Below are 16,914 nucleotides of genomic sequence, written 5' to 3'. Positions count from 1 at the left end.
AATTAGATACCACGACACAGAATACGTTGGAGACATTCAATGTAAAAGAATTACAGGCTGCTCTCCGCCAACAGTGCAATGGCGACTGCCCGGGCGTTCCTATAAACAAACAGGACAACCTTTCAGTCCCATTCTCTTAAATGAACATTGCGAAGAGCAGTCCTGGGTCGCTATAAAAACTTATCATCATCAGCCTGACAACGCCCACTGCAGGGCAAAGGCCTCTGCCATGTCTCTCCTACTAGCCCTGTCCTTTGGCAGCTGCGGCCATCCTATCCTCTCAAACTTCTTAATCTCATCCACCCACCTAACCTTCTGCCGCCCCCCGCTATGCTTGCCTTCTCTTGGAATCCACTTTGTTACCCCTAAGGAACAGCGGTTATCTTGCCTTCGCATTACATGCCCTGCCCAAGACCATTTCTTCCTCTTGATTTCGATTAAGATGTGATTAACACGTGCTTGTTCCCTCACCCACCCTGCCCATGCACTTCCGGTCTCTTAACGTTACACCTATCATTTTTCTTTCCATGGCTCGCTGCGTTGTCATTAACTTAACCTGAACCATTTTCGTTGTCGTCCACGTTCCTGCCCCATAGTTGAGTACCGGTAAGATACAGCTGTTGTATACTTTTCTCTTATATACCATCCCGAAAAAAATGTGAGAGTTTTGCCCTGCCCTCAAAATGATTTTACAGCTGCCACGTCTCCTGCTTCCATGCTTCAGGTTCTCGAGAGACGCACACCTGGTAGGAGGTGGCCACTGGCCAGTGGGCGAGAGCGGAGAAAGCCATCCAGCTGAGGGCCACGATGACGCACAGCATGGACAGGAACGCCTCCACGCTGAAACGGGGGCCGTGTGGACCCGCTCCGGCGGCGCCTTCCGTGGCGTTGCTATTGGTGGTCGAGTTTTCGCCGCCGGTGGTGCCGACTCCCTGTGCCAGCGCCAGGGCAGCTGGCACAAGGCCGCTCAGGCCTTCCCCGACCATGTACCTGGGGGAAGGCAGCCGCATTACAGGAGAATATCGCAAAGCACACGACTCGGCAGAAGTGCTGTCTGAATCGGACGCCTGCGTAATGAACCACCACTAAAACTGTGGGAAACATGAAATTCGCCGATGTGCTTATACTTCGGCACACAGTAATGAGCCCCCCGTAATGACGAGATACTGTAGCGGTGAAAGACAAAGGCATGAAAAGAGAACAAAAACAGCGCTAACATTGCACTGCATTCTGTCGACAGCCAGAAGACATATATAAAGAGAAACATGCACTAAAAATACAGGAAAACAATGTTGCCGTATTGAAGCCTTGGTACCGCAAAATTATCCGTGTCCCCCAGTACAGCGCGCTTAATAGCACAGTGTTTATTTCACATGCAGAAATTTGTTAATTACTTTTAACAACAAAACTCATTCGTTAATGAAAAGGCTACAGCTAATACCATTCTCCGCTGTGTTCCGTCTCCAGTTAATTTTCTCAGTGAAAATCGGTTTTCTGGCATTCTTCGTGCCCCGCCGAGGTGGCTCAGTGGTTAGGGCGCTCGACTACTGATCCGGAGTTCCCGGGTTCGAACCCGACCGCGGCGGCTGCGTTTTTATGGAGGAAAAACGCTAAGGCGCCCGTGTGCTGTGCGATGTCAGTGCACGTTAAAGATCCCCAGGTGGTCGAAATTATTCCGGAGCCCTCCACTACGGCACCTCTTCCTTTCTTCTTTCACTCCCTCCTTTTTCCCTTCCCTTACGGCGCGGTTCAGGTGTCCAACGATATCTGAGACAGATACTGCGCCATTTCCTTTCCCCTAAAACCAATTAATATTATTATTATTCTTCGCCTTTGTTCGGCAGCAAAAGGCGCGTTGATGACCAAGAAAATGTATTTTAAAATATGCACACTTGTCCAATAATGCTCGTGACGTGCTAAACAAAAAATAAGGGATACCACCGTTTTGAACCGAATGCACCTTTGGTGTAGCTTCTGGGGTCCGCGCTTAAATATCGGTGCCAACGCATGCATTTTACTCGCCCAATCTGCCACCGGCAATGGCGACACCTTTATTTCACTTCTTTGCATTTTCTAGTCTATAAAACCCCCGTTTTTAGTGAGAGTGATCTCCCTGTGATTAGAACGCCGTGCCCTGTCGATACTGGCCATATTTTATTTGGCTTCAGTGTCCCTTTAAGCTTCGAACCCGCATGTTGATAATGCATACATGTGCATGTTCAGCACTGTGCCACGAACGTACCACCCTACAGGAGGGTCACAGAAAACTGGGACTTCCTAGAACCGCTCTAGAGGAAATTCTCTTCCTCCATGGCCAGGACAAACTCGTTTATTGCACCCTACAACTCTTGCTGACATTCGCGGAAGCAGCTAACCTCCGCGTGCTTTCCCTTCCGTGCCCTCTCCTGCCCCGCTCCTTTCTCGTATCCTATAACTCTCCTCAAAAAGCACAACCAAGCTGCAGTATTCCCTGCCTGAAGCAGGCAGTTATAGGCCTGTGCATACCTCTTTTTCTCGACACCCCTCCTCTCTTAAATTTAATAATAACGGCAACATCATCATAGTGAAGCACGCAGCTTCCGCAAATATGCTATATTAAAGCGGCGAATCGGCAGTGCTCTAGATGAAGCTTTACATCGTCACTGGCCCACACGCGAGTTAACTAACGGGCGGGATCGTTTAATCGACGTATAAAAATCTCGGGAGTGAAGCAAAGTAATTCATGAAACACGAGTACGAAGTATTCTGTTCTAAATGAAGCGCAGAATGTTATAGTCGAAAATAATTTTCTCCTCCTAGAAACTGCTGGATTTTGCAACTTTTGGTGAAAGATATGCAGTGCGTGTCTCAATTATTACTCGTATATACAAAGCGACATTTTGTTACTGTGGTCTTTGTTTGCAATGAGCACCAAGACAACTATACTCTCATATATACCACTACTGGCTTCTCTGCCCCAAACCACAAAACAGTTGAACAACGAAAACCAAAGCAATGCCAGGGGACCACGTAGCCAGCAGCTATTCGCCAGTAACGATTATGAACTCAGTTAAAGCTACAGTTTTCAGAGTATTAATCGATCGTAGGAATGCCACAAGATCAACTTTCTCGTCGGAAACACACGCTCCTCGATGTTTGAGCAGAAAGGCTACCGGCAGTAGTTGCTCGGCAGACTTGCGTGTCTGTTTACTCTTTACTTAACACTTGTATAGGCATTGAATTTTAGCCTGATATGTGAATAAAATTTGACAGCTCAACCACAGAGCTCAACTCCATTATGTCAGTTAATGATAAGGCGCCACTATCTCAGTGGGTGGGTTTGTAACCAGCCTCAGGGGAGTTAATATGTAAGTGAAGTAGACACAGTAATATCTAGGCGTTCTGTAGTTCAGTCCAGGATTATTTAAATCTACTGCCCACGTTTCTGTGGGCAGCGATGAGTGACGGAATGACTGCTGTAACATAAAGCAAGGTGGTCCACCTGCAATATGTAGGAGCACTAATCTGTTTCTTTCAATTTCTTTTTAATTTTACAGCAGATGATCAACTGTAATTAAAAACAGAGTGACAGCTACCAGCTAACGGCAAAATTGAATCAATGAAAAGCGTCGCTTCTAGATAACAAACTTAGTTAATTAAGCATAATTGCCTGTCTCCAAAGGATGGCTCTTCTTGATCAGCCAGCGAAACGAGAGCGGAAGAAAAACCCCCACCAAAGGAGTTTCGGCACTGCACTCTATCAAGCGGTCCGACCAGTCATTGCAGATTATATGTTGCAAGGAACCAATTGCTTACAAAAACTTGCCTAATCAAAGCGGGAAGAAGAGATTAACCGGAGTCATTTTGCTCCGTGGTGATTCCAGGCTCAGCATAATGAAATTGAACTCGGAAATGTGCTTAACTCACCATTTTGTCACCATTTAACTAATACCCCTGCCTCTGTAGCATTCCTGGTACCTTATTTTTTTTAGCTACCTGGCAATCCGGAGTATTCAATTCGGACCTCATTGTAGAACCAAAGTGCCCGATTAATTAAAAAAACTTCCTCCTGTGGAATTCATTGCATGAATACGCCAGTCCTAAAAAATACTAAACATATCTCATTTTGGGCATCTTCTTCCAGCAGTTTGTTGCGTCAGGATTATTAAAACATCACTGGCGAATCGCTAAGGTAATTCCACTCTCCAAGAAAAAAACAGCCGCTCATCTGTGCATAATTATCGTACCATATCCCTCGCCTACGTCTCTTTCAAAACCATGGAATGTATTGTATAGTCGTGTGTTGCTATCTATCTGAATTCAGTAAGTTCCTTCCACATTGTCAATACATCATATGATTCTCCATTCTTTCGTTGTACGACACACAGTATAAATTTTCTTTAGTGCTCGAAGTTGTTCAGTACAATATTTGTATGAACAGTTTTTCTGTTTTTCGTTAATAGTTGCGTTTTTATCAATGCTACTTCGAAAAATCGGTAGCGCCAAAGAACAGTTCGGAAAGGATGCTGAAGCACAACGCATATAAGAATCAACTTTAGGGAATACACACTACACCTTGAATCCGCGATGCTCTGAGTACGGCCACGCTTGTGCCTACACAGCCCACTTCCAACAAAGCCCACTCCCAGTGCGTGGGCGTGAGCAGGAACAACGAAGTTATTAATTAGACCAAATACGCAGTGTGTTGGGTGGATCGCTCTTGGTGTTTAGTTCTGGCGCCTTTTACGAAAGATGTTACACTTAGTAGCATATATACGGTCTAAACAGGCATTGTTCGCAAGCTTTGTCGTACCAGAAGAGGAACTGCGGTGGATACCGAGCCATGAAAGGCATGTAGAGGACTGAGCTGGTGCAGTCAACACAGGCCAGGAAAAAGGCGAGGGCGATGAATGCCACACTATGTGCGCCCACCGTGCGTCGCCACAGGAACACCAACAGCACGCTGGCCGTCAGGCCCACAAACAGGGTCACGTGCACCGAACATCGGATCTGTGGGAAGAGATGGCATCCGAGTCAGTGCACACACATGCAAAACGCTGAGTTTCGTGCAAAAGAGCTGAGCGTAAGAGACAAAATTTAATATATTTCGCAAAAAAGCCGCTTATCTGCAAACTAAGGTTGAAATCTCAGTCAAATTTTTTTATTTTATGACCTTCTCCTCAGCGCTGTGCAATATAAAGAGGGCGAGAAAAAATTGGAGGGGACAGTTAATCTCCGCAATAAGGAAACGAAGCGATGGCTTTCATGGGTTCATATATGCAGAATTGTTCATTATAGTCTTTACAAGCATAATTCCCTGGGAGTCCTCATACCAGTCCTGCGCAGTGGTGCAGGGGTAAAGCAATGGGTCTGCAATGGCATGTGCTGCTGGTGGGGCTTGTGCGACCCGGGTTGCTCCTCCTAAGCAACCTTTCGCGACCAGTCATCAATTTATCGGCCACCTGCCACTGTGGTCACTCTGCTCGCAATCCAGTGGGCAGGTGGGCATGTTGTGATGGCACCACAAGGTCACATAACTTAGGTTGCCCAACTAGGTTGCTCCTCTGGCAATTTTTCTCTCACAACGCCGACGACGACACTGGATTTTCTGCACAGCGGGAGCCTTAACGCTATCGTGTAAAAAGGGCTTCACTAAATGACGGCGCTAAAAGAAGATAGGTGCGAGTATATAAACAAACATCAGGACTGTGCCCTGTCACTGTCATGTGTTGAGAGGTGCTGAAAAACAAATGATCGCCGAAAATACCTGGAGAGTACTTCCTCAGAATCTGTTCCCAGCTGAAGAGTTAACGCACGAACACCTAATGCTTGGACGACGCACTGTTGCATTAGAGAAATCAGTGAACATACAGAAATAAGAGCCAAGTACTACCGTACGAGTTAGCAAAAACATGCAAAACGCAAAATAAGAAGCACGCATCGAACACAGTCAGAAAGAATGACTACTCTTCAAAAAGCTAGCCTTGGCTTCTCTGCTGGTGCTTGCATTTTATTGTTTATTGACACCGAAGATCCCTCATTGCAACAGCGAAAAGTCTGAATTCCTTCTGCGCGTTCTCTCGGAAACCTTGGGTACCTTAGGTTCATCTCAGAATCTCTCACTTACAATACATTTAATTACTCACCGGTCAAGGCACAGGAGGGGACGGGCACAGTAACTCTATCGGTCGTTTATGCTTGGAAATCATGACACCGAAGTTGACCATACATACAAGTTATGATGTCATCAATGCCGGACAACTACTAAAGAACAGCAAAATTCCATTCCCCGCCAATTATCGGGCTTTTTTTTCCTCGTGTTCTTTTCGTAATGGTGCTGATGTTTTTTACTTTAAAGAAACATTGCGGCCGCAGTGCGTAAAGTAATTTTATGCATGCAAGAAAGACGGTGTAGCTTTGTTGTGAACACTGCACAGTGCCAAGAGAACAATTTACAACGTTCCAGTGCCGAAAAATGTAGCCACAAATATTGTTACAACTATACTTTTTGTTCAGCAGGGAATGTACCGAACCTCTAGCAAGTACGGAAAGCTGAGCAAGTTGGTTACTGTTATACATGGTAAAACAGCGCGGGAAAAAAACACAAGGACGGAAGAAACACGACGACACGAGCGCTGACTTTCAACTGGTGATTTATTACGCACGTGTGTACATATACTATTCCCGCCAGAAACACTAGCAAGGTTAAAATAACGTCTTGCTGGGCAAGTTGGTACATCTTTGGATTACAGGCGCGACACCAGACAGACCACAAGGTAGATAAACGGGACGGAGCGCCACTCACAACTGATTTATTCAGAGGCATGACAAACATATATATACCAGCTGACACGCAAGGAATACTATCATGTTCCAATCTGATATGACAGCGAACGCGTGAAAAAATCGTTCTCTGCCCTATACAACGATATGGACGTGTCGCTGACACACATGCTTCTTTTCTTAGCAATAAAGAATGCTTCGATTAATTCCCTGGCTTTTGTGTCTTTACTTCTTGATAAAATTCGCACACCAGAAAAACATGGCTCACAAGAGCGTGACGGGCAAGACCTTATATGCTTAGGCAAATTTGGCCCTTCCTTATTTTGCTCCACATTTCTTTCATGTTCCCTGATTCGCTCATTAACGCAGCGTCCAGTTTGCCCTATATGTATTCAAGGTATATGTATAGCAAGGTATGTATTCATAAAAGGCTCGTCCACGCAACATCCAGGCAGCGCAACATCTATTAGGCAGTGAACTTTTCAACTCTCCTTAATTACACGCTGAGAAGCAACATGCTGAAACTTCCTTGGCAATTTCCGGTAAGTGCTTAGTGCCAAATTATTACGGTCGTCTTACTCAGCCGTCAAATGCGGAAGGACAAACCCCGAGGTGGTTGCGGGCCAGTGTGTAGGCCAGCGGTCCCACGTTGGCGACCTGGATGACGACTACCAGGACCGAGCCGAGGTTCCATCCCTCCGGCAGCACGGGCACGAGCAGCGGCATCTGGACCCAGAGGCCGTTCACGCTCACCCACGCGCTCACGCCGAACATGAGCGAGCAGGCCGATATGAGCACCCGAGGCCAGCCGACGGGCATGCGAACGGACAACGCCTTCATGCCGCTGCCGCCGCTGAAGGCAGGAACGCTGCCTGCTGATTGCTCCTCCATGGTGGCCACCGGTTGGAACTCCGCTTTCGGGCTTGGGGGACGGTTCAGGTTCCCTCCACTGTCACTGTGCAAGTGAGAAAACACAGACCAATGTAGAACACAGCGAGCCTCGGGAGGCCGACCGAGGAAGAAGAAGCCGCTGTACGACACGCGAGACGGCGTTCGGCATCTACTCGGCCGACTTTGAAACGGCGCGCTCTCCTGCTCAGCCGCTTGTCGGTCGTGAAAAGAAATGTTTCACTCACTTAATAGAAACGGCTCCTGACACACACCCAAACATATCGTCCTAAAACTACATATCTGAACGTGGTACCATATTCTCTGTAGATTGGCAGAAGAAAACGTTTGTTGGGAGTCAGTTGATGGCAAGTCTAACGCACTGCCATTCATTATTCGAGTACCCCAATACTCTGTGCTGAGGTCAGAGTTTCATACGAACCTTCGAAAGCTATCTATTCGCTTGGGCAAGCCGGTACATGCTTGTTTGTTTGTTTGTTCATTTTATTTTGACAGAACTGCGTGTACAGTACAGGACCGAATATCACAGATGGGTATAAAGCACTGTGAAGGTCGACGAGGCAAAAGGCGTTTAATGCACGCCTGACGAGGCCTCGTCTCCGGAATATTGCATCATGTACATGTACTTTGGTATATTGTAATAACCAACATATTATTGTTATTGTAAAGTTGAAGGAGCAGGTAGCTGACCGGCGTGTCAAACGGCACAATTCTATCTATTAACAGCTCTGTTGCCACCATCAACTCCAACGCGGCATATTGATGTCTGCCCATGTGCAGACCATGGCATATGGACGCTTTTCTTCTTCTGACGCGAAAGTGTTGGGCAACCCCGGCGTCGGCAGCGCTGGCGTGTCGAGAAAAGCAGGTGGCTCACCTGCCACCTTGGACACGTGAGCTTGGGACGTCATCACAAGCTGCCCACCGGATTGCAGTTAAATTGATGATTGATCGCGCGAAGTCGCTCGGGAAGAGCAACCTTGGACTAAGAAGCCCCACCGATGACTGTGTCTGAAGCATCCACCTGCCGGGGCAGTGGAGCATCGCTTAACCGCTTCATCACCGCGCCAAGTTTGATATGAGGACTCCCTGCGATGTATGGATGTAAAGTATAGAGAGTGACCAATTCCGCATAAATGGGCATACGCGTAGAACCTAGGCGACCGAGAAGGAGTACTTGTGTAGAAATGATCTCTAATGGTATGGCAATGCACTGTTGAGGTTGGGTTAAGCGTTTTGAAAATGGTGAAAGAGAGAGCTGTGTCCATGCATGCAAAACCGTTGCAGAGACTGGTTAATGCTGCCGCTTCGTATCCTTAAGGCGGAGCTAATTGTCCACTCAAGTTTTTTTTTTATTCGTTAAACAGATCGCCTCTGAAGTAATCTGTAAAGATTTGCGATATCTATGTCCTCCAGCGTCGCTCGACGACGTGAAGTTTCTTACATATGTGACGAATCCCGGGCCGCTTGAAGCAATAGGGCGCGTAATCCCTGCGACGTCTGAAGTGAAGCCGCTGCTTGAAAGTGCACCATTTTTCTTTCAACACAAGTTTATGAGCTGCCTTCAGGACACAGAGAAGCAGTGCTTGGCTGATGGCAACCCAGTCTATGATCCTTACCTGGCGCCCGCATCATACCTGGCGCCCTCATCAGGCCCTTTAAACAAGCCCAAGCTCGTTTAGAGGGCCTGAGTCGTAACGACATACAACATGTTATACTTGCATGAAATGCTATATATTTTTTTAATATAGAGCTCAGACCCCACACTGCGGCGGAAGCTTTGCGAGACACTAGCGTGCGGGACACATGCGTTCATATAATTAAAAAGAACAGAATCTATAGACTTCCGCCCACACTTGACCCATTCAATAAACCCCTGTAAAGTGTGGGCACATTTAATAAGCCCATCCAATTATCTTTTCTCCAGAAATATCTTTCCACGCTAGGATTAAACCCGTGTGGGAAAATTTTCTTCTCTAATCGACATTAGTGAAGGCCGACAGTAGTGACGAAGCATAACCTGGCAGGCCTACGCTCCTTATCACCTCAACTCTAGATAACAGCCATTGCTAGATGACCGGTAACTTATCACGTCGCTTGCGTTTCTGGAGTAAAGGACAGAGTGATAGTAGTGAGATTACCTCCTGGCTCGCGGACAAGTTACACACGCGCGCTAAAAAAATACAAAAAGAAGACACACAAGCAGCCAGCAAGCGGGTTGCGTGATTCCACACGCACACGTAATACGCATAAAAACGCTTGTGCTGCTCGCGGCTTATGTGAGGGAAAAAAATACATTACGTGGTGGAAAAAAAAGCAAATGAAATTTAACGCCGCTTAGCTTAGCTCAAATTAACGGCACCTTTGTTAACGAAAGAATTTAGTTAAGTTCTCAAAAACAGAAAGTAGGGCAGGCTTCGATGTACTTGTTGCATGTGTAACAATATTGTAACGCAAAAGAGAGAACACAGGTGTCGCCGAGGACCAAACTATAGCGGCATCAGCAGAACATTGCGATTAGAACGGTACTGTAGGGAAGTAATTTTTGGAGAAATCGTAGAAAACAGAAGCGTATTAAATGCAACACTGTTCCATAAATATGATGATATTAAACAGCTATTTAGGCTTCACAATCTACGTTATTGTAGATGATGTCGTGGAGAATTTAGGGGAGCTTTTCCAGGGTAATTTGCTCCGTCAACACCCAAGTGATGGCATAGTGTTCTGAGCATCCGCCCCGCATGGGGGAGGTGAGGAGGTGACAGTTCGAACCCCGTGCCGCCAGGTACCCACCCGTGCTACAGTATGTAGTACAAGCTTTCCTCCGGCCCGCTGCTCGGCTTAAAGTAATGCAAAAAGTTGGTAGAGTTGGTGACTCCTTTTTAAACTTGGCACCAGCGTAAGATGAAAACAAAGACACAGAAGTGCCACACTGGAAAGTCGCTGTCTTTCTGTGTCTCTTTTGTGTCTGCCTTTTACTTACGCTGCTGCCAAGTTTAATATTGCTCGGCTTATCTGAGGTGAAATGCTTGGGAAATGGGTCTTTCACCCCACCTTGTGTAGACAAAAATTGTGCGCTCTTCGGCCAGAAGTGCCCTTGAGCTATAAGTCACCCCGGTGAAGTGGTTATGGTGCTCACCTGCTGACCCGAAAGACGCGGGTTCGATCCTGGCCGTGGCAGTCGCATTTGGATTCAGGCGAAATGCTAGAGGTATTGTGTGATGTCTGTGCACGTTAAAGAATTCCAGGTCGTTGAAATTATCCCGTGCCCTCGACTACGGCGTCCTTCATAGCCTGAGTCCCTTTGGAACGTTAAACTGCATTAAACCGAACGAAAACCGAACGAAAGTTTTCATATTAGTAAACATAAGATTGAGAAATTTTACAATTTATTCTAAAGATTTCAAGCTTCCTGCAACAGTCTTCTGACCTACAGATATGGAGTGCCGCTATAGAAACTTCACCAAACAGCCAACAACGAGAGCATTGCGCGGCAGTTCAGAATCTGTCTAACTAGTAATTTAGCAAGTGTGGGACACTAAACGGTGTGTGTGGCGTGTGGGCGGTCGGAAGGGCGAGGGGGAGAGGTGAGTGCATGCTTGTTGCAGTTGAGGGCATGAAATATCGAAAAACTTTGACGTTTTCATTCGATACAGCAAAACCTAGCAAGCAGGTTCCGTGTCCAACGTGCAAAGACGGGCCTGCTTATGAGTACATGCATACGACAGGGCAGTTCTGGCGCAGCTACCCTTATATCATACGCTTGATGTTGCAAATACGATGATGCAAAGAAGAGACCATCCTCATTTCTCTGGTAGAACAAGAGTAAAAAGTTGCTTACCAGTCTAGAATCTCCAGGCTAATTTGGTATTTACATCAGAATTCATTACTTGCACTCTGAGTCAAAATGACTTGCTGCAGTTCACTGGATATATTTTATTCTACTTTCTGGCGGCTCTACTGCCACGCATGACAGCGCTGCCGAACGGCGCAAGTTTTAATCAAAGTACCATATGTTTAGTGGAATTCTTCAAAGTAGAATATATTTGACGTAAGGGAGTAATTACTCATAAGCATTCAACCAGGCGCCTGCGTGCGGATGCAGACGAAAGCTATGCACCTTTCTTGGAAGCTTCAGAGATAAAAAAAGGTAATGGCCAGAAGATAAAAACTCGAAACCATCACCTGTCTGTGGCAGTCATTCTTCCAGCTAAGGCAGCTAGGACGGCTAGTGCATGGCAGAGCAAGCCCCAAAAGATGAACTCGCTGTGCAGGCTTTGTAAACGAATGTTTACAGGAAAATACTTCAAATAGCCGCAGGCTTGAAGCTTGCGTTGATGCCAATGCTAATCACTTCTTCAAAGAAATTCGAAGGTACAATTAATTAGCGCCTGCAAAGCATGACACAGCTTTCAAATGGCGTTTGAATAGAGTAGCGCAGTCACTGCTACCGTCAGATGCTACTTGCGCAGGGGAAGCGCTGACAAACGCGTTTTCATGTGTGTTCGGTAACAGAAGTGCTAATGCAGTAGCGGTGAATTAAAACGCGCTGCAATCTGGGCACGCACGCACTACCCGCACGCAGCTAGCGACGCATGGAAGCTGAAACGCTAAATATATGCAGCAACGCTGCGATAAAGATCTCTAGTATCACACTACTCGCAAGTAATAATTATTCTTGAATACCAAGTCCCTATCATTTCTCTATTCATCACACCTCCACACGTAATCGCAAGAACGCCGCTTAATACGTTCCGTTCTCATGTTTGAAATGCCTCTAAAATAGAGTGCCCATTTCTTAAGTGACAACTCCTGCACTCATTTTAGAACGGGGAAATTTTTAGACAGGGTACTCAACAAGGCTGGCCGCGGTTCATATCGGCTCCGATGGAAAGGTTCTTGGCGTTACGGTTCAGACCTCATGCGATGAGTCTATAGTCGAGTTGTGGAGGCATGAATACTACTTTCGTGGAACATTTTCCCGCGGAGTTTCACCAAATATGTCGCGCTCGCAAAAAAACGGCAAGGCCTCTCAGAAATTTGCCTATAGGCGCACTTAGCCGGGTTCCGTCATTCTATTCTGGTTTGAACTGCAACATGGCTGTCATAAATAATTTGCTTCATGTAGTCCCCAGTGGAATGCATATTTAAACGAACATATTCTCGTGAAAAGCCTATAACTGAAAGTCGCGCGCTAAAGACGCTTAAGAATCCCCGACGAAAAGTTCTAACAAAGCAAGGTTCTTCGACGGTGAGGCAGCGCTTTCTGTAACGTGTACAGGCACAAGTACAGGTACAGGTGTGCAAGAGCACTTGGCTTCACTCTTCGCTGGAGGGTCTCGGTGTCGCTGAGCGGCAGATTATCGTTGCACTTTTACGACCCTTGCTCGCTACTTCTAAACGTTTTCTGCGTCGAATATGACCCCCGAGAAAGGCAACAACGTTCCCTGTAAGAGATAACAATTTTCTTTCCATAGAAGTGAAGGCAGCAGCTTGTCTGCAGACCAACGTTAGCGCTTTTAGGCAGCTAAGCCATTTCGAATGACCAGAATCGAGGCGTCGCGGCAGAAGACCGCGCACTGTTATATCAGCGCCCGTTGAGGGTTGCTCGGAAGAATATTGCCGTCATAACAGGAGCAGACTACGAATGCCAGGCTATAGAAATGAGAAAATCGCCTGGAGTGTCCACCCGAGAGGATGCAGATAATCTCTGGCGGGGCCCGCACGTGCTCTCCCCAGGCTCTTCGGCGTGCTTGGCAACTGTGTGCGGAGTCATTGTCAGTCATCGTGGAACCAAGGCCTGCAGAGGGCTTCCAGCGATCGGCTGCATCGGTGTCATGCTAAGCTGCACTGAATTATAGAGGCTACCATGCTGCCTTTTGGTGCCAATGATAGGTTCCGCCAGCTGCTGAACAGAGTGGCGTGCTGAAAACAGTGCAGCGCCTTTTCTATTTGCGTTTGGCAAGATGCTGCGCGATTATAGTAAGCTACATTCTGTATCCGCCATACTCTGAAGAGCCTTCTATTTTTCTCTTATCTAGGAAGGTACGACATGTACTACATGTAGTATATTTATCAGCATCACCGCTCTGCTGCGCTCACGGTCCGGCTCTAACGACGACCGCTGAAGGCAGCTTCCCTGCGCCCTAGGGGTGTTGGGTAGCTTCCTGCAGTACTCCAGAAGGAGGTCGCCTTGGCTGGTTACTATATGATTGTCCATAAACTTGCTCGTTGCCTCTTCGTCCAAGTTCACTGACCTACTTTTCGCCGACATTTCTTGCCGCATCTAAACTGAACGGTCGATCTCTGAAAGGCAGCGAACATCACCGATGCTTCTTCTCTTTCGTCTTCTTGTTTCACGATCGATTCGTTGATAGCGGTGCGATACGGAAGGCTGCAGGACGCTGTCGCATGAAATCTACAACACAGTCATGTGGTCAACACAAATTGCAAATAAATGGACTCGAAAGAGGGGTTGAGAGAAAGCATCGTCTACACACAAAGTAACCTCAATGGCCAGTGGCTGAGCCTCGTCATGCAGCTGCTGATTATACCATCACAAACTATTGCCGTTGTACCGAATATAAGAGAGTGAAACAAAATATAAACAGCAATTATCGAAAGATTCGGGTTAGAGAATGAGGATCGTCAGCACTATTACTACAGAGAAAGTGTCAAGTTTTACAATGTGTTTAGTGTCAAGTAAATCATGCCATTAGCCAGGTCTATCCACCCTCTCTTAAACCGGAAATTTGCACGCTTAAAAACATATGAAATCTGAAAACCCGCTAGAAGGACTTTTTTTTTTTACGAAAGCACGAGATGAGGCTTTTCTTTCTCGAAAAGAGCCAAATCCAAAAATACAAATCAAGTTCATTTATGTTGTAATGGCAATCAAACATGCACATCTTTCTTTTCCAAACACTAAGAAAACGAAATGGTTCCCGGCTACAAAACTTGCGTGCAAATCCTATTTCAAATAAAAAGTGCTCCAGATCCCGCTAGAGTATGGACCAAAATGAGCCAAATCCACTCGTGAGAACCTTCTTTCTGAGCTTGAGCAAAATGTTTCGAGAACGATTTGTATATTCATAGAAACATTTCTTCCATCTTGAGCTCGAGATTCTAAATAATAACCCAAGGGATGTGAAAGCGCACGGGGATCGCCGATAACCCTCGCCTAAAGGTCCAACGAAGATCCGGAGACAGATCTCAGCGACTGCGAATCATCGACAAGCCTTACTGACGGCCTCGTTCCGTAATTGGCAGCGAGACCATCTAAAAGTCTGGCAATGGACGTCGCTCCCTAAAAAGCGAAAGCAGCTCCCTGCAGATGTTTATTCAAAATAAACCAATGCCCCCCAACGTCATTTGCCTCCATGAAACGGAAACAAACCGTACACCAAAGGATACCTCACATACACCCACCATACGGTACCTAGAGTAGGTACACTAGTGGCACCCACATATCGCACGATCTTCAATTCAGTGAAATAGATCAAGTCCTCATTGAGACTGTCTCTGAAAAAAGAAGGAGCAGAGCCTGTTGATCACAAACCTCTACAGTCCTCCAAGCAACAGGCAAGAAGATTTCCCGACATTTTTTCTGGAATACACATGTATAGCAGGAAAGAACCCCTAATTATTATGGGGGACTTAGACGCTGTACACATGGCATGGGGATACCACAAGGACACAACGAAAAGAACTAACCTGCTGGAAGCAGCTGAGCATCTGGACCTTTGCGTAATGGCGAACATCATGTACCCCACTAAAATAGGGAACAGTGCTAGCGGAGACGTTTGCCCAGGCCTAACTTTCACGAAAAACATAAGCCGCTGAACATGGACCAAATTGGAAGAAACCCTGGGCAGCGATCACAAAATTGTTAGCTTATCCTTAACGACAGCCCCCATGAGGCGGACTATTGGCTCTACAAAAATAATGGACTGGGACAAAATCAGGGATATTAAACCGCCAGAAGGGGGCATCACAACAACTGAAGACTGTATTAAAAACATAAAAGATGCTCATGCAAAAGCTACCCAAATCATCCAAACGACCACAGCGACACCTGAGGTAGACACACATCTCCATTTATGAGAAGCCCAAAAAGGTCTAATAAAGCGGTGAAAAAAGCAAAGACTAAACAGTAAACTACAATTAAACATACCGAAGGTTATGGAAGAAGCCCAATAGTACACTATAAAGCTCAGCAACCAAAACTGGGAACAGTTTTGTGACTCTCTGAAAGGTACCCTAAGTACAGCCAAAACATCGTCGATCTCACGATGCCTGATAAACCCGTCCAAGTAAAATCAGGCTCAGACAGAACACTCCACTACATAGCGCATAAATACCCAGGCACGGATGCAGATTTAATAAAAGCCATGCACAAAAAATACATAGGGGACCCGTCCCCGGCTTGCCACACTCTATATGAGGGCAAGCCAACACCACCCTATTCTCTCCTATAACACTGGCAGAGGTCTACAAGCAGCCCGTATGACGACAAGAAACACTGCACCGGGAGTTGAAAGGGTTACAAACGGTTTAATCAGGAAACTGAGCATCGACCACCTGACAGACCTAACCAAGTACTACATCAACGAAGAACTGTGGGAGAAGCGCCAGCTGCCGTCAGCTTGGAAACACGCGGACATCGTCACCAAACCTAAGGCAGGAAAGCCTCCGGCTAAAGTAAGTCCCCGTCCAATCTCCCTCACTTTTTGCCTGGGAAAGCTCTATGAACGATTAATCCACCTGAGCCTTCAAAATTGCATAGACGAAAACAGCCTATTTCCTTCCTGCATGCTGGGCTTCTGCAAGGAACTCTGAACCCAAGATGCTTTGCTCCGCATAAAAGAAGTCATAAATACTATCCCCGAACACCGCGAAAACCTCCTACTCGCACTAGACCTGAAAGGAGGATTCGGAAATATTGGGCTCCGCACCATATTATAAGAATTAAACAATATAAACTGCGGGTAGAAAATCTTGAACTACGTGAAGGCATTCCTCTCGGATCGCACAGTCACTATAGGAATTAGAGAGATGCGGTCACCCACGGTACCCATGTCCAACAAAGGCACGCCGCAGGGCTCTGCAGTCTCTCCAGTGCTGTTCAACATAAAACTGATTAACTTAGCCAAATACCTCTCAACCCGCGATTATATCGGATTCACCCTCTACGCGGACATCACCATATGGGCTGCTCAGGGATCCTTGGCGCAGAAGGAAGAA

The 16,914-nt window shown here is 46.5% G+C and overlaps 1 protein-coding gene across 4 annotated transcripts in view; it reads right to left on the bottom strand.

Annotated features, from left to right (window-relative positions):
• LOC144124584 (riboflavin transporter 2-like) overlaps positions 1 to 16,914 on the bottom strand; it is a 258,372-nt gene that overhangs the window by 16,271 nt on the left and 225,187 nt on the right. For all 4 annotated transcript variants that reach the window (XM_077657360.1, XM_077657359.1, XM_077657361.1 and 1 more), the window contains exons 2-4: positions 7,369 to 7,717; positions 4,793 to 4,989; positions 744 to 990 (exon numbers count right to left, since the gene is read on the bottom strand). In XM_077657360.1, the coding sequence (XP_077513486.1) occupies positions 744 to 990; positions 4,793 to 4,989; positions 7,369 to 7,653 (729 nt within the window). In that variant the 5' untranslated portion in view covers positions 7,654 to 7,717. The remainder of the gene's footprint in view (positions 1 to 743; positions 991 to 4,792; positions 4,990 to 7,368; positions 7,718 to 16,914) is intronic.

The sequence above is a fragment of the Amblyomma americanum genome, chromosome 3, assembly GCF_052857255.1.
Source record: "Amblyomma americanum isolate KBUSLIRL-KWMA chromosome 3, ASM5285725v1, whole genome shotgun sequence".
In the NCBI taxonomy this organism is placed as follows: domain Eukaryota; kingdom Metazoa; phylum Arthropoda; class Arachnida; order Ixodida; family Ixodidae; genus Amblyomma; species Amblyomma americanum.
This window is presented reverse-complemented; position numbering and strand designations above follow the sequence as displayed.